Genomic DNA, 17796 nt, shown 5'->3' with positions numbered 1-17796 from the left:
CAGGCATGCCTGGGGTTCCTGACCATTTAATTTTGTCCAGTACTTGCAGACACTAAGCCACGGGCTATGTGAGTGAAGAGAAGAYAACAGCAACTCATCGTTTTGCTTCTGGCATTTTTTTACTCAATTCCATCATTTCTTTACAAACAGCTGGAAAACTTCACTCCCACTGGCAGAGTAGAGATCAGACTCTGAGAAGTGTAATCGTTAACATGCAGAAGAGCCAATTTGCTCACCCTTAAACCCACCAGGGTTATGCAGTAAAATACTGACATGGGTTGTGTGTTGTGGTAATGTGGCTGGGCCTTACGCAGGCTGGGCTCTGTACAAAACGCAAAAAAGAAAATTCCTGCTCTGAAGAGTCTGAAATCTTCCCTTCAGACAAAATACCCTGATTTTTTTCTAGTGATTTGRAAAAGAAAAGTACCTAAAAATGAACACTGGGCTCCATAACAGTTGCCTGCTAGCACTGAGCATCCTCCCCCCTCCTCATCCCCCCCCCAGGCCTGGCAGTCCCCTGACGGGCCTCAGAGCAAGTCACAGGCTGGTCCCCCTCATCTTGCTTTCTCCTGAGGGAAGATTTTCAAGACAAGACCAACATCATCACGAAACTGAGAAGCAGAGCAGGCAGGAGGTGGAAGACCATGGCCACGGCACCCAGGGGAGCTGAGGATGGTGCTAGAGGAAAAAGAGGGGGGTATCAGTGCAAAGAACCCAACAACTGAACCATTCCCCCATGGGGGAGACCATCCCGTTACACCACATGCAAGGAAGATCTTTGACTTTCTGACCACGAAATATCCATTCCTAATAGGATCTCCCAGTCACATCCCAAATCCGACACATGCGGAAGCAGGACACTGTGGAAGTGCTCACTCAGCTGAGATGTTCAGGTAGCGAGGATGTTCCCAGTGGGATTACAGAACTGCCTCTCTTCTGGGACCCAGACTGTGCTGCAAGGCTCAAGACTCCTCAGCAGAACTGAATTTGCTGCCCCTCGAAGCCAGGAGGCRAAGGGAGGAGGCAAGCGCTACCCAGTGCATTTCAGTGGGGCTGGGTGGATACGAGGTGACAAGTGCCGTTCGAGGGGTCCACAGCAGCCAAGAGCCACAGTCTCTGCTCCCTCTGAAAAAGGACCAGCCAGCAGGACTTTCCAGGGCCTTGGCGCAAGCATGGCCAAGAGCAGGACCAGAGCTGTTTGGCAGCACTGCTCAATGCAACCGCCTGCTTGAGCACGGCTGTGACCGACTCTGGTTCTCAGGGAGCTACGTCAGCTTGGTGTATCCAGTTGCCTTATACAGATGACTGAAAACACCTCACTTCCCTAAGGCAGTTTTTCTCCTTGCTGTAACCCAAAAATAAGTATTTAAAGCATGACAATCAGAAGTCCTAATGTACTACATACTCTGAAACTTGGGTGTGACAATATTGATGTAACCTTCCTGTATTCCCCCAAAGAGCCCAACATTCAGTTTATCCAGGTCGGATTGTTTCTGCATTTGAATCCATTCCCAGATGGGTGACTYGTTCTGCACGGACGTCAGTGCTTTGAGATTCACTCCCAGCAAGTCCTTTACTTCAGTAGGTGTCAGGATCTACAAAAAAATCAGAGCAAGACTTAGAGATATAAGTGCAGGAATGGAAATAACACCTGTGACCAAGGACTTGGTGAAGTTTCTATTAACAGAAGTGTTAAGAACAGGAGAGACAAACTTCTTTTGAGTGGTTTCAGTTGGGACAATCTTGCCTTAGGCTRGGGGAATGAAAATGATTTCTCAAAGCTCATTTCTGTTGTCCTCTGATGACAAGGCCACACTGGAGGACACTGGGTCAAAGCTAGAATTGTAGCTGCCCCTCCATAATACCGCACCTCCTGTTGCGGCTTTTATCTTTCCCAAAGGACTGCATTGCCTACTTTCAGCTCGGCACATGCTTCTTCACCTTGCTTACATCCTACACCCAAGCGGAGGCCCCAGTCCCTGCCCAGATCATGGGGCTTTCTTCCAAAATAGACAGTATTAGATCAGCAGCATATCCCTGACTGCCAACACTCCTGGCACTAAGCTAGGAGATTTGATACATAGCTTTGGACTGGGGCAAGGCGAAGGATTATCACATTGCCTAGTGGAATCCTGCTCCCTGCCACTATGTCTATGAGAGCCTGGTCTTGGGAAACTCCCCAGTAAGGCTGGGCAAGCATCTATGTATGACTCCAAACCACTCTTCTGAAGAAGCTTCAAGCTGGTCCTCCTCTTTCCACTGTTGCAACATCATTCTGAATTTGATGGAGTGACTCCTGATTTACACCAATRGACAATGAGACCAGAAATGATCAGCTAGCATGATACAAATGCATGGAATGAAACACTCTCATGGTCCAGCTCACCAGCAAAGAGTCTCTTCTTAACTTTTTGAAAGTCTCAATATCCATGTTCACTCGGTCCTTGCTTAGAGCTCTGAGATCCACACCAGGAGCACCCCCTAGGACCAAAAAGAAAAAGTATATCAAGGTATGGAGGACAGTCCTCAAAAGGATTGTTGTATATTTGTATAGGCTGGAGCTAGAATATGCTTTCATGATGTCTCCAAAGTTTATTAGCCCACAGCATCTAATAAAGTGGGTTCTAACTGGAAAAAACTATGGAGGCTAGTTCATTTTGCTGGAAGACCTTATCATGTTGGCCACTAAACCAACCTGCATCAATGCCAGATGCTAGAATGAACATCTCCCATCCATCTACTCTATTGGTCCACATGGAAAATCTTTGTTTTGTGACATGGGGAAGGGCTATAAGGTAAGCCTAAGAACACAATGTAAAGAGAACATTCTTGCATTAGCAGCTGGATTTACTAGGGTATCTAACAGATCTTACCCATCCCAAAAGTCCTAAGTTTGATTTTCTCTGTGATAGTTTAACAATCTGCTTGGGGGATTTTAAGTCAAGTACAGAATCTTTCAAGAATATTTTATGCAGCTGTAAGTTGGAAAAGATTCAAACCCTCCTGAACTTTCAACAGTTTGACTTTGAAAATTCCCGAAGCTTATATGGTATATGACCCCAATTCAGCTTCTGGCTAAGACCAATCTCTTTCCCTGTAACATGCTTTTTTTTTTTTTTTTTTTAATACATACCTAGATACGGTTTGATAAGAGTATAGTAAGCACGTGAATTGTGCTGGTCTGAGAAAGCATGTTTTGCTTTATTGTACAAGACRTCTTTAGTAAGCTGTGAACAGGCTGAAGGATCAAGAGATGCTGTTCTGCAGAAAAATGAAGATTTATGGAAAGAAAGGTTTTTATTATTATATTATTTTACTGTTTTTAATAAAATAATTGAAATATGAACAAATTTTGAACCATTCTGAACATCTCTCTGAGCTTCTCTACATAGGAAAGGTTACCTTCTCCTCCAGTACAATCCTGGGCATTTCCAGTGGATAAATGAGGTACAGGGAAAAGCTAAATGAACAAATAATGGCTCAGTCTCCTGATCAAAAGACTATATCCGATAAGGTATCATGGCTCAGACAGCACATTACAAGCCTGCATGTTTGTAAAGACATAGGATTTAATTAATTTCATTTAGCCCTCTTTCAAAGGAAGCTGAATTAATTTTCATTAACTCTCTTTCGCACACACACTGGTAAAAACATGCACACAGATCATTAATATACCTCAGCTGACAACGGTAAAGAAAACCTGACTGCAAATCTGAGCCCTTCCCGGTAGAACTAAGAAYGGCAGGCCTTTAAACCTGGATGCGGAACAGATAATAAAGTTGCTTCCTAGATTTCCTTTCACTAGCTGGAGAGAAAAGGAACCTGCAATTGCTGATGGGAAGGTGCTTTTGCAAGAGGCAAGGAGTGCCACAATACTTGACTCACTTCAAGCTGTTGGATTCTATCGCGTTCAACTCAGTTGCATTTAGAAGGCACACATATTTCGTACCAATTGCGTTCAGTGCAGTGGCGTTCAAACGATTTCCCAAGGCAACATATCGTTTAATCATTTCAGCAGCCTAAAAACATATATATATATWTTTTTTTAAAGTTAACTTGAACCAGAATTTATGTTTTTATCCTCAAAACAGAAACAAATGCAATTACAAAAATAAAACTGAAAAATTTCAAGTCTATTTGCTTGGACATCAAGGATGGACCAGTCATCTTTGAACCCACTAAGCTAGTCCTAAACCAGCAGCTCCCAAAACACGAAGCAAACATTGGCAAGAAAGCAAACCCAAATACCCACCTCTCTGTCAGAGGGCGTATTCTGTAGCAAGGCAGCCAGCGTGTCAGCTGAACTTATCTTCCATTTGCTAATGTCCTCAGGGGTGAAGAAACRAGTCAGGGAGCCCAGGTTGGGGAGCAGACTTTCAGGAAGACCATCAGGGTATGCCTGTGGAAAGACTGTTGTTATTGCTATGGACGCTCATTATCATGCCTGTGATGATGAATTTATGCTCTTTGCAAAATTGATGTGGAAAAGTATAAAAGGTCTGCAAGCAACAATGCACCAAAGCCAGTGAGAATATATGAGCATGTCTATCCTTTTCTGCTTGGCAGCCCAGGCAAGCAAGCCCCAGGGAGGGAATGACACACACAGCAATATGATCCAACTCAACATGGACCTGAATTGGCAGCGTGCCCTTGCAGTGGCAAAGGCTAATCAAATACTGGACTTCACCAGTAACAGCGCAGTCAGCAAGCTGAAGGAAGTGATTATTCCCCTCTATTTGGCAYTTGTGAGACCCATCTGGATACTACATCCAGTTTTGGACTCCCTGGTACAAGAAAAACTCCGACAAACTGGAGCAAGTCTAGCAGAGGGCCAAGCTGATCAGGGGGCTGGAGCACAATTTGAACAAGAGAAAGCTAGAAGGGGATTTTATCACTATTTTCAACTACCTAATGGGATATTAGATGGGGGTTGGAGCCAGATTCTTCTCAGATGTGCACAGTGAAAAGATGAGGGTCAACAGGCAAGGAAAATTTTGATATTAAGAAAAACATTTTCACAGTAAAGGTGGTCAAACACTAGAACAGGAGCTCAGAAAGATAGTGGAGTCTTCATCCTTGGAGATACTAAAACTCAACTGGACAAGTTCCTGAGCAACCTCATCGGTAGATAATCCTACATTCTTCAGCCTGGCATTACCTCATCCAGATGCCTCTTCAGCACAGCTAATTGCTCAACAGTGAAGGGGTAGTTTAGCATCTGAGAGAGGTGATTAGCCAGAGAGACATTCTTCAAGCAAGCTTGTAACTGCTCAGGGGTATAGTAAGTAGGCATCAGATCATCCTCAAGAACTTCTTGTGTTATCTTCTTATCAGATGGRCATCCTGTTGAAGCAAGAATCAAATGTGCCAGCATTACATTATTTTGCTTTAAGCTTTGCATGTTCCCTTGCTGGAGATGGACAAAGGTGGACTTATGGTTCCACCCCCCTCCTGGACAACCTACCACTAAGAGTTTCATAGCTCAGGTCAGTCATGTTCAGGGAGTCCCACAAGAACTAGGGCCAACCCTGAAATCAGGGGGAACACTGCCACTATGGGTCAGCGAAAGCTCTCATACCAGCATCACGCCTATGCCGAGAAGGCAGGAGCTCTTCAACGATGGAGGCCAGCTCTTCCCTCGACAGAGATGAATCACGGGCAAAATTTTTCAGCCAAAGGGTTAAAACATTCTGCAAAGAAAACTTTTCATCAGGAAGATTCTGCAAATCCTGGGCATTTCACCTGCAGAACAAGTTGCTACTCACACAGACAAGAAGTACTAAGGGCAGCAGACCACCCGCTATAAATCTAGAGACCTTTCCCTGGTGAACTAAAGGCAAATTTCTAAATGCTTAAACTCTATCATATTCCACACCTAAAAAATGGCTATCTCCCCACAAAGCCCTGTATATAGTTAGTATTGCTTTCCACCTCTGGTGCTCTTCAGATAGTTACAGAAAGTGAGTGATCTAGATCAGCAGTTCCCAGCTTTCTGGCTTGATCAACCCTCACCCCCCATAGACCATCTGGCACCTTTGGCACCAGGCTTTTAACTGAAGACACTGCCGATAAGTTATCTGCTGAACAAATCCCCTCACCCTCATGGAACACAGTTTGGGAACCACTGACCTAGAAACCATAGTTCTTCCAAACTGCAGGACCTAGGAGTGCTTCCCAAACTCCCCACTTTCCTAATTGTAACCCACCTTTGGGATCTTCTGCAAGATGCTGTGATCAAACACAGGAATCAATTCACTGAGCTTGTTCAAGGTAGAAGCCGACCACACTGAAGGAGGCCTGAATACAAAAATCAGTAGAGATCAGATTTCAAGAAAAAAAAGAAAAAAAAACACCCTTAAAAGCTGCCAGGATTATGTCCTTGTAACATTGCAAGTTAATAAAATAGAAGGTTTCCATCCTAAAATTTTCTTGATCACTTCCTGCTACACAAAACTTCATTCCAGCAGTGCAGGAGCAACTGTCAGTGCCACGAACAGGGGCAACAGGATGAGAAAATGTCATGGAACAGATGCATTATTTTCTTAAGCATGAATACCAAAGTATATCCATTGCTAACTATTAATCATCCAGTGCCAAGATCTCAGAGCATTTGACACAGAGAGGGAAAAACTTTTTCTCTCCTGGACAATGTCTCTGTTAGATACGGCCAAGAAAGCCCAAGAGATTCAGGGATTTATTAAACATCTATCAGTTTGACTGGTGGAAACAAAAAGTCTTCTCAGAGCCAGTGGCTGAAAAACAGCTAGAGCGTACCTCAATTCATCAGGACAGTCTCAGAGAAGTTTCATTATTGAAAAATAGGCCAGAGAAAAGGCTTTTAGAACTACAGCAGGCAAGACAGAGGACTATTTTTCAGTAGAACTCCAGTCAAGCTAAAGAAGTTCAAATAAAACAATGTAAAAGGCCCAATGTAAAATTCAAAAACAACAAAATATTCAAGGTTTTGATCAAGCTGGTTGGCTGGAGTTCTCTCAGGTCTCAACAGGACAAGGGCTTTGTTTTAGCTGAGGTGTTTTGCTCATGCCCAGAAGAAAAAAAATCATACCCGAATTTAGTGTTTCCACTGCTGATAACACTCCTAATAGCCTCCTCTTGATCAGGCAGGAAAGATTCACACTGGCTTAATCGCTTCAGCAAAATTCCACCAGAACTTCTAATGTATTCTCCACCCAGGTCACAGACCAGACGACCCAGTACCTCTGCATTTTCCTCATTTATTTGTGTGCCAGTAATTTTCTAAAGTAATACAAGAYAGAGGTGTTAAATAGACCTGGCTGCCACTGTAGGAAGAAGCACTCCTGTTCCTGCTGACAGCTGACAACCCCAAGTTCTCACCAGCCTTGTGCAAAACTGTCCCCTTGACCACATACCAAACATGCTAAAGCTTCCAACAGCAGCTGTTTCCGCTGGGAGGACTCTCTTTGCAGAACATCAAGATTTGCTTTCCCAATATTAGCAAAGTATTGCCAACAGCTTCCTGTCGTTGCATAGTCTGAAGGACTAGAAAGACAAATACCCCATAAATTCTAGTGAATGGTATCAGACAGTTGATCAGGTTCAATGCTGTTCGACACTATGTCCAATATAAGGCTTCCCACACCACAAACACTTTCTCAACTCTACACAGTCGTTCTTCCCAAAGATCATAGTCCACGTTTTTTAAAAATTCATGTTCACCTTAAGGAAGCTATTGCGAGACTCAGTTTAAAATTTTCAGGTTCTGGCTACAGAATCACAGTGGGTAGCTATTGGAACATCAAAATTCCACTCTACTGATTGTTTTCTTTGATGTTGTAAGTGAAAAGTATATTCACAGAGGCCAGAAAGTACTAAAACCCCATAATTATCTCATATCCAGACAAACATATTTAAAAACAGCTTCATACCCTTTTACTAATATGATGGATTGTTGAGTCTGAAAGGACCTCAAAACCGAATGGCCTTTTGAAAGCTTTCTGCAATCTGATTTCTTTTCTGTGAGGATGCCTGAACAAGCTGGGAATATAGGTCATATGTGAAGTAGTCATTACTAGCTAACTTCTAAAATAACATCTCTTTTTCCCACTAAGGGCTAAGGCAACAACAGGAAAACCACAGCACAGTTACCTTAAAAACAGCAACAGGTCTTTAGGATAGCTGTCTAAATCCTTGGGAATCCCATGCAGTGTCACCATCTTCACCAAGCACCTCAGCTGAAAGGACAGCAGAGTTTACATCAAAGAAGAAAAACAGCATAAAAACATGAGAAAAATAAAGCAAAAGGAAAGAATGTGCTCTGTTCCAAAGTAAGATAAAAAGAAGACAGAAATCAGAGAGGTTTTGGTTCCTGAGAAACCTAGCCAGTTGGGCTGTGACTTCACCTGTCTTCAGAGAAATTCAGAGCCATGGGATGGAGACAAAGGACTAGTTCCTTTGGTTCTAGTCCCATAAACGGGAAGTGCTTGAGTTCTAGATGAATGATCCCGATTATCACCTTCATGACAGCATCAAAAATTGCATTTTAGCATATGGGAACTGACCTGGTCTTCTCCTAACTTGACATTCTTCTGCTTCATGACTTTGGCCAGCTGCTGAGAACTTTCCATTCCCATCTCATTGGCAGCTGCACATGTGAAGCCTTGGAGGACAGACTGGGAAAGCCTGAACACCCAAAGAAAGCAAATCACAGGGACAATGACGTCAGGAGGAAAGTCAATGCTGATCACATTTGTAATGAATATATTACAAATACTACAAGCATAAACCTCCYCTAGTCTCAAAGCCTGAAGTTCTCCAAACTCCATCCCCTCAAAATTGTTAGTCTTGACGTATGTGAGAGATCAGGAGCCATCACTGGCCAAATAAACATAATCTGGGGACTTGTACCGGAAGCTGAAAGGTAAGGACAGGCTACTCCCCTCCCCCAGGTAGTATTGCTGAACCCCGATTTAATCAGTCTGCCTCTCTGTGTTTTCAGCAAATGCCATCCTTCAAAAGTGAAGGGGAGCTGTGCAGATCTTCATCACAGAACACAGCTTTCACAGGCTGGGATAGCTCAGGGAAAAGTCCTTAAAACATTATTTTCTTTTCATACAGAGAAGCTTCTGTTGTGAAATCAACATAACACAGATGCCAATTCCGTTGTTTTTCCCAGATATATTTCATTGTTTGCATCATTTTCCATCCCAGATACAAGAGCTGGCAAAAGAGACATACATCATTCTTACCAGATTTTATTCCCTGGAATAGCACTGTGTAAGACTGACATGTTCTCCAATTAGAAATGCCTTCCACAGAGTTACAAGCACGGATTCCAAGTGCAGTCCAAGTCAGCAGCATTGTTTTAGGAAGCAAGTTGGCCTTATGGATACATTTTRCACACCTTGGTGCTACCTGTCTATGTTCGGGTTTGCATGGTATTTGCTGCCTCTTGCTATGGACTGAATGTGGTGGGTTTGTCACATGCAACAAAGGGTCAGCAAACACGGAAAATGGAAGGAGAGAAAAAAAATGCTACCTGCTGAAATCAGGCTCTGTCTTTATCACATCACTGAAAAACATGGCAGCCTGTGGAGTAAAGCCAAAAGAGAGTCAATGGTTTACCAAGCTCTTCTGCAACACTCAGCTATATTTTCAGACAGATTTGCAGAGTGGACTGATACCCCTACAGTGTCAAAGGCTGACACTGAGGGGTATGAAGGAAACTGCTAGCATATTACCTGTTCTCGGGTCCATGTTTTCTGATTGAGATCCTGAATATTAGGCTTCTCTTTCCCAAAAACAAGCAATGATTTTGGAATGTAACCAGCCAGAGCATCGGGGATGTATTTAACCAGGTCAGCAGGGTGGCCTACACTGGAGGAAATCTAAAAAAAAAAAAAACAAAAAAACCCCCATATAATTCAAACCCTGTGGCTAAAATAAACAATTGTTGGGGAAGAAATGAAGAACTCGAGAGAGACCAGGCAAATTCCCCTGCTGATCATGTGGGCATTTCTCAGAGACCTAATGCTATGAAATATTTCCTGTTTGACATATCTGTCAGACAGGGCTGCTTGAAGCTAATACCTGGGGCCCTGATTGGGAACGATCCTGCCTGTATCAGAGCTTCCCAGCTCTATCCCCTAAAAACATGGGACTGGCCAGAAAGGATGGGAACTTCTTCCCTCTCTGCCAACCCAAACAATATCTCAACTTGCTGAAGGGCACAGTGCAGAGCAACCCTGTGGTGATGGAGATGTTACTTCCCTAAAGCTTGGCACAGAGCCCTGATGGTTTGCTGCTGCCGGATAAGCTCAAGGCAGAGTCCCAAGTGCGAAGCGCAGGTCAGAGTCTTTCCTGCCAGGAGGAGGCTGAATAGCAGCAAACTTGAAGCCTTCAAGTTGCACGTGCATCTTGAAGGCTAAAATCATGGCCAGCAAAAAGACCAAAAGATGTCCAAATCCTACACAATGATATGGAGGAAACAAAATAGCACATTGCTAGAAGATCAGTCTGCCCTAAAAGGGGCTTTCTGAGTTGCCTTTGCTTCTTACATGTTCTCAGTCCAAACCTTGGCAATAACTTTTCCCTGAGGCATATTCTGAAGTCAGCAGGGAGTAGTTTCTTTGACCACCCTGTAGAGCAGCTATGTCTTTTCTGACACTAGGCCAAAGAGGCTCGGCACGGCGTGGCAGTTGGCAGCCAAGGACATCTATACAGGCACAGTGACAGGGACCTGAGACGCCTGTCTCTGCTGCACCCTCCGGTTAGCAATGACAAACAGCCCCGAGGGAATGTGGTCTGGGCGTGCACGTCTGTGCCAATGCCTGGCCTCAGGTAACCACCAGCATTCTCAGCTCTGAGTCACTGGGGCTTTGCTAACTTATAATGTCCTGAAGAGAGAAACAATTTCACCTTTTCCACAAATGCCATTTTCAGAGCAGAGGGTAGGGTCACCATTTGCTGAGCAAACTCAGGCAACTTAATGGCTTCCAAGATCACCTTTGGAGGCAGACTTTGAAGAGTGCTGCTGTTGAGGCCAGCCACCAAGCTCCCTAGCTTTGCCAGGCTCTGGCCATCTGCGATCTGAAAGGCAACGCATACAGGCAAAAGGACATTACAGGCCGTACATCTTTTTTTTTTTGCAACTACAGCTATACCAGGTGTGAGGTGCATATGTGGACCTTATAATTTGTACCTGATAGCCAGAGCTGAGCAATTTGTTGATAATAGTGCTGGACTGTTCAGTGTTCCAGCCACGAACTTCACTCAGGGCAGGAAGAGCTGCTTGAAGGTCTTTACCACTGATGCTGTTCTCAACCTGGGATACGGACAGCCCAACGGCAGCCTGGCCCAATGCACGCAGGATTGCAGGAGGGAAATGTTCAAACTTTCTCACCAAAGAAGATGCAACCTGAAAAGGTCCCATACAGACAGAAGAGGAAATCAGAGGAGCAATGAGGGGAGCCTACTGGATCCCATGGCCTTTGGATGTCTTAAATCACTGGACTTTCTGCTTCATAGACTTTTGTGATGAAGCCTGGTGACGGACTTCTACCTACTAAGATTTTGCTGATCGCAAAACAGCAGCCAGAGGCCACAATAAAAAAGCAAAATGGCCTACAGGACCATACAGAGGAGGAGACACAAGAATTGACACCAAACCCTCAGACTAGGCCAGTTACTCCCAACCACTCTTCCTGGCAACCCCAAATCCAATCTCACTCCCAGATTTGTGAATCCCTTGCATGTGGGAGCCTCATCCCCGCAAAGGAATCAGCACTGGGCAGAARAGCCACTCCATTGCCCAGGAGCTGCGACTGGCTGGGCTGCACCCACGCTCTGTGCTCATCACTGCAAGACTGCAGCAAGCTCAAATKCTTCCCTCTAACAATGTTTGAGGAGATCATTTAACTTCTCAGTGCCTCAATTTTCTCATTGATTAAAGGGGATAATAGTACTTTAAAGATTAGCCCTGACCCTAGGAGGGACCTAATCATTTGTAAGAGGTTGAGAACTGTTTATCTGCTGCAGGATTAGAGCTCTTTCTTCACCAAGAAGAAGAGTTCCTCACAAATTTTGTGACTCCTGATTCACAGGGCTGGCAAGTACATTACCTGCAGCTCCTCTGTTGTCAGGGATGAAGAGTGAAGTCTCTCCTTATTTGCTCCTGTGTGTGKCACGTTCATGGGGCAGTTCTTACTGATCCTCTGGGCCAGGCTCAAAGCCTCATTTCTGCTCAGGTTGCTCACTGYGGAGGGGCTCAGGTAGCAAACAAAYCTGTCTGGGAGACTGTAGGTGGGAGACAAGGAGRAGAGGTTGCAAGTATGATCGACAGYGGCTCCAGAGATCTCTCCTCTTTTTCCAGAGGATGCTCTCTTCCAGTGCACACTTCCCCTCGCTCACTTAGACTCTGACAGTGCTCCTGTTTACAGAGAGCACTGTTGTGTCCTGCAAAACTGCCCAGCTGCAAGATGCGCTGTTGGTCATTAGCTGGCGGATTGCACTGTGTGACAATCACTTCCCATGATTTGGAACTTGGGGTCTGGCCCTCTCCAAGATCAACTGCAATGCAATTAGAAATGCAAACAGAAACACGCTTTGTACGTCTCATGTAAGCAGGCGTCAGAATCACCACTGAGCAGAAGTGGCTAAGTCAAGGTACCACGTTAAACCATGAGTCAGGTAGGAAGCAAGGTCAGATCCCATACCTCGATAAGGGGAAGCTAGGCCCAGAGGTCAGCAGCAAGGTGTAATACACGGCCGTTGTCCGGAGCAAAGTGAGGTTGCTGACCATTCGCATATTGACTGGATCCCTGGCAAATTGTTGAAGCTGATAGTGTTACCATGAGGGGGGAAAAAAAGAAAAAAAGATACTTTAATCCTGGCAGTCACTTGAGACAGTTTGAAGAGAATCTCACTTCGAGCAATATGATTTTTTTATATCTGGCTTTAGAACTGTGAGGGTTTTTTTGTTGTTAAGTAATGCGCTGGGATTTTGCTTTATTTGTCTGTGCACTCCAAGGGTGCGTATGCCTCTCAATCTCTGAATGCTGTAAGGCGCAAAGGCGGCACTGCTGCTAAAAGACACAGTCCTGCCTACTCATCCTGCCCCTACAGCACCCCTCTCGCAGGGTGGCCTGGAAAGGACATATACTAAACCAGGCCAAGACATCACTCCAGTTTTAAGATAAAGAGTGGTTCTGCTCCTCTTATTGACTCCAGTTTGCTTTCTACAGAATCACTTATGTCAAATTAACTTCTGCGCAAGTGAAAGGCTTGTGTGTCTCATCATGAGCAACAAACCATGACGGGAAAAAAAATAAAGAATCGAAGTGACTCTTCATCATAAACAAACATGAAAAATGTTCCTGCTGGCAGCACCTCCATGAGTTTTGGTCTGGGCAGGAAGATGATCTCGCAGGTACAGCATATTTCACACAATGCACATCCTTCATCACCACTGTGAGCCTGTACTTACTGTTGATTCATCAGCAAAAAGCTGCAAGTCTCCAACAGTAGCATGCTCCATAAAGGATCCCAGGTAATTTTCAAACCAAGCAGTGGAATTCAGACCTGGAATGGCTGCACTGTAGCATTTCTGTTTTGACCCTGCAAAGCAGGCAGACACCATAAAACTACAGACTCACACTGCAGCTGAAAATCAGCAGAGATAAGAGATTTCCAAATACAGAGCAGACTTTAGTCTATCAGAGAAATAAGCCAGCAGAGAGCTCCCTAAATGTCTGTGATCACACATTACAGTAAGAATGAGCAGTTTTATAGAGACCTTTACATGCCGTTACATGTGCCTTTCTTTGCACTGGTTTTGTACAGCCCTAAATCCAAAAGAATGAAATATGGTTTCACAGCAATAATTAAATATGCATCAAACAGTCCAGCTCATTTTCTGCTTCTTTAAAGTTTTGCTTCTTTTTACAGGCATTCTATCCATCACTCTATATCAAATGCAGTATGCTAGCATACATTTTCCCAGTCAGATCAAGCAGATGCTCAAATCCATGCATTTGAGCATTCAGGTCGTATATGCACGTAGGACAGGATGGAGGTCTCACTCTTTCAGAGGCCTCTGAATATTTCATCACAGCTCTTTTTCTTCCTCTCCTCAAATCTGCCAAAACCTTTTGCAGAAAACAAAAGTTTGCATGCAAACTACTGCCTCGGGACAGGGAAGTGCCTTACCCAGGTCCCTGTCTGAGCTAACTTCTGAGCTGAATTCTTCAGCTCTCAGAACCAAACTCTGTACTCAGCTTTTACAATGAAAGCAATAAATACCATTTGCAAAGGATGTAAGACAGCCCTAATCAGAGCCTGTAATCAGCTCTACTGATTTAAACTGGCTTAAGAAAGCCTTCAGGCTGGGAAATGATTCCTGATACCACTTCTCAGTGTCACATTCCCACTCTGTTTGCACTGAAGAGACAATATAAATTCACTATAAATCTGTGAAGCCTCAGCTCTGTAACAGATCATGGCTATTGTTGTAACATACATTAGTGGCTTAAAGCATGTAGTTGTTTCTTAAGGAAAATCGAGTCATTTACCATCCTGGATGAGATAATATTTGATCCCATTGTAAAGATTCCTCTGTTCTTCTACAGGAAGGTCAGAATAGATGGCATTCAGGGCAGCAACTCTAAAGACAGACAGGAAAAACATCTCAAACACAGATGAAATCAAACCTGGCAGGGTGGGATTCTCACAGGAACAGCAGTTACATGGAGACTGGTATTATCACACACAACAAAGTCCCTTTTCAAAACCACCAGCGTGACTGCCCTTCACAACAGCCCCCAGCACCTGGGCACCGTGCTACCCATCCTGTGATGCTGCTTTGCAAACCCAGCACTCGCAGCTGCAGTACACATGCACTGGCCAGTGCAGAGGACCAGCACAGGGGCAGCAGCAGTGCTGCAAGGCCCTGGGAGAGGTTCTCAGTCAGGGACTCCCCTGGGTCTCCATCAGTTTGCAGCACTTGCAGGGTTTAGCCCTTTGTTTCAGGAGATGGGAGGAAGGGCCACTATCCTTCCCCAGCAACACAGGGCTGAAGCAATGCTTGTGTTCAGCACTTACATCTTCTGAAAAGTCTTACACAACACATTTTTGGCATGGAGGCAGGCAAAGACCGTGGGCTTGACCAGGAATGGCTGAAGCCCCTCATGGACCCATTGAAACAAAACGGGTGGGCTGTCAATGTCAGGTACTTGTAACATCTTCTCCCACAGGCCATTCATGAAGACTATGCTCCACTCTTGCGAGAGAGGCACCTGAGAAAACTGAAGGCAAGACACGAGGAGAAACATATGAAGTAAAGTGAACGCAGACCTCTAAACGTGCACAGATGTAGATCCACGTGAATATGAACATTACAAATCAGCCCTAGCTGTAACCCCCCTCTCCAGATAGCGACTTTTTCACCAAGCTGTGTTTGTGCAACTCAAGTACAAATAGGCTCTAATTCACATTGGAGCCACGGGTCTTTGCTGTCACTGCAACTAGCAACACATAACCTATGTGAACTCGTTGTTTAAAAAGAAGTTTTATTCCTGTTTCCCCAGCTAGTTTTGACAGCAAACACCTCTGCTACATTGGCAGATATCTGTGGATTGAAATTGTGCCCCTTCTAAAATAAGATAGTGTTAGGGCTGAGCTAGAACAGCTGAATGGCCATATTGCCTCTGAAGCCCATCTGCAGCCCACCGCTTTGCCTTTCAGTGGAGTTAACGTTGCAGGTGAACAAACAGTCTGACAGTATACCTACCCGCTGGCTGAACGTAGTCAGGGCAGCTACAAGCTTGTTGGCATCGTATTTGGAAAAGAACAGAATGGAATATGCTGGATCCACTGCACTGACAGGCTTAGGGCTAAGGCAAGAATATAAGGATACGAGGAAATCATCCTTAAGGTCCTGGAGCCAAGCACTCTGAAAAAGGAAAGGGAAATCCATACAGAAATAATAAAAGGTGTGTCATATTTAAAGATGCTGCAGTATGCAATCTCCTTTAGGTCTGCTTCACTAGCTCACCTATGTGTGAGCATTTGGCGTTGAAAGAAGAGCCAGAAGAAAGTCCAAGTTACATTGACTTGAAACAGCCTGTACCACATGTCTGAGAGTGATGTTGCACCAGGAGGGCCCTGTCTTGGGAACTGCAGCCTAGTGCTCCGGGCGGTCCCAGAGTCCCTGTGCTCTGCACGTTTGACCCAATCCCTTCTCTGTCTTATGAAGGAGATGGTGGCAATCCAGCACCCCAAGCTTGCACTCCATGCACAGCCTGCGGTGGGACTGCTTTTAAGATAGAAAAGGCACTGCTGTCAAGGAAAACTAGGCACCAGCCCATGAAAAAGAAGGGGACTGCCATTACCTGCGCACAAGCGTATTGACCAAATGTGAGGTTGCAGGGGGAAGCCTGACCATGGACTATCTTGAGAAGCATCTCCTGGCTGACACTGGTGAGGAAAAAGCAAAGTCATCACCTCCTTGGCAGTCTCCCGGACCCCACGGCAGCTGGGGGCAGGACTGGCTGGGAGCGAGCACACCGTCAGCAATGTGTCTGCAAACGCAAGCATGGAGCACGGCGGCCTGATTCCAGAGCCCACGCTGCTAGGGATAGGCACCCAATTAAAATTGTTTGAAAGCTCCTGACCACAAGCTTTATTCTTTCGAATATCTGCAGTAGGGACAGTTATTAGCTACTCTCCTGTAAAAGGTCCAGCCCACCCTTTAAGGAGCAAAAGCAATGCCAGGCAGCCGTAACAACGAGGCACAGCCCAAATAACAAATACAGGGGAGCGAACGAACAACAGAGAGGTTGAGAATTATTTGCTGACACCATTCAGGAGCAGGGAGAGGGTACCTGTACATCAATGATCCTTAGGTAGAAATCAAATTCAAGAAAGGCTGGAAGCTGACCTGTTTGAGTCCTAGGCCCCCAYCACCAGCTTAACAAAGCTCAGCACCAATGACGGGGGTCTTGGAGCGATAAATCCCCAAGGCATCAGGCTGTCTGACACACCAGACACTTGCCCTGCCTTTCTTTGCCCTGAACACACACAGAGCCCCAGGAAGGCACCTTCCCTTCACTGCAGCACTGGGCACCCCGGCCTCCTCCCTGCCCTCAGACGACCCTGGGCCTCTCCAGGGACAAAGGTGCTACAGCTGTTCTCAGAGGCTTCCTGACACCCAAAGTGATATCCCTAACAAACTGGTAGCATTCCCAAGGAAAATGCTGCCAAGATAATTTGTTGGTGGTTCACATACCTTTTCACTGAAGCACACACAGCAGCTTCTGATTCCCCAAAAAAGAGAGAGAGATTGGGATAAAGGAAATGTGATAGGAATACATATAGAGAGTTGTGTTTGAATCTTCCTTAGGAAAATTACTTGGTAAGAAACTCACCATTGACAGGGCTGCTCGAGCACTAGACAGGGAAAAAGAGAGAAGAGAGATGATCTCACGCGGTTACAATGGTAGCACAGCGTTATTTGTGACCATTTAATACAGACAAGGATGTGACCTGCAAATATTTGCACTTGGATTCAGCCTGAAAACACACAAGTGCCTAGATCCAGAGTTCCCATCTTGTCATGTTAGGTAACTGCCATCTGCAAAACTCAGATCAGTACTGGCTCTGTACTTCAAACAGCTGGAAAGTCCAGGGCTATGTGAATTCCCCTGTCACTCAGGCATCGGGGCCAGCGAGATGGACAATTCTCCCAATGACCTGAGTGTGGTCAATGGGTGGCACTTTCACTGCACTGCTTGTGACATACGTGCGCTGAAGCCCTTCAAAGAT

The 17796-nt window shown here is 45.1% G+C and overlaps 1 protein-coding gene across 8 annotated transcripts in view; it reads right to left on the bottom strand.

Annotated features, from left to right (window-relative positions):
• Window positions 1-511: 511 nt before the first annotated feature.
• The window catches only part of MSLN (mesothelin), a 33972-nt gene continuing 16687 nt past the window's right edge, over window positions 512-17796 (bottom strand). For 4 of the 8 annotated variants that reach the window (XM_026083195.1, XM_026083196.1, XM_026083197.1 and 1 more), the window contains 26 exons: window positions 17400-17421; window positions 17261-17288; window positions 16365-16449; window positions 15764-15925; window positions 15076-15278; window positions 14547-14638; window positions 13463-13593; window positions 12693-12814; window positions 12099-12273; window positions 11180-11395; window positions 10897-11067; window positions 9720-9866; window positions 9518-9567; window positions 8541-8661; window positions 8128-8213; window positions 7392-7521; window positions 7067-7257; window positions 6207-6297; window positions 5579-5690; window positions 5159-5343; window positions 4253-4399; window positions 3886-4019; window positions 3134-3261; window positions 2387-2481; window positions 1406-1595; window positions 512-678 (listed from right to left, as the gene is read on the bottom strand). In XM_026083195.1, coding sequence (XP_025938980.1) covers window positions 584-678; window positions 1406-1595; window positions 2387-2481; window positions 3134-3261; window positions 3886-4019; window positions 4253-4399; window positions 5159-5343; window positions 5579-5690; window positions 6207-6297; window positions 7067-7257; window positions 7392-7521; window positions 8128-8213; window positions 8541-8661; window positions 9518-9567; window positions 9720-9866; window positions 10897-11067; window positions 11180-11395; window positions 12099-12273; window positions 12693-12814; window positions 13463-13593; window positions 14547-14638; window positions 15076-15278; window positions 15764-15925; window positions 16365-16449; window positions 17261-17288; window positions 17400-17421 — 3309 coding nt within the window. In that variant the 3' untranslated portion in view covers window positions 512-583. Of the gene's footprint in view, window positions 679-1405; window positions 1596-2386; window positions 2482-3133; window positions 3262-3885; window positions 4020-4252; window positions 4400-5158; window positions 5344-5578; window positions 5691-6206; window positions 6298-7066; window positions 7258-7391; window positions 7522-8127; window positions 8214-8540; window positions 8662-9517; window positions 9568-9719; window positions 9867-10896; window positions 11068-11179; window positions 11396-12098; window positions 12274-12692; window positions 12815-13462; window positions 13594-14546; window positions 14639-15075; window positions 15279-15763; window positions 15926-16364; window positions 16450-17260; window positions 17289-17399; window positions 17422-17796 lie in introns of those variants that run through there. The other 4 variants (XM_026083199.1, XM_026083200.1, XM_026083201.1 and 1 more) reach the window with 4 other exon arrangements.

The sequence above is a fragment of the Apteryx rowi genome, unplaced genomic scaffold, assembly GCF_003343035.1.
Source record: "Apteryx rowi isolate R43461 unplaced genomic scaffold, aptRow1 scaffold_6, whole genome shotgun sequence".
Classification (NCBI taxonomy): Eukaryota; Metazoa; Chordata; class Aves; order Apterygiformes; family Apterygidae; genus Apteryx; species Apteryx rowi.
Note: the sequence above shows the minus strand (reverse complement) of the source record. Positions and strands in the feature narration are given on the sequence as shown.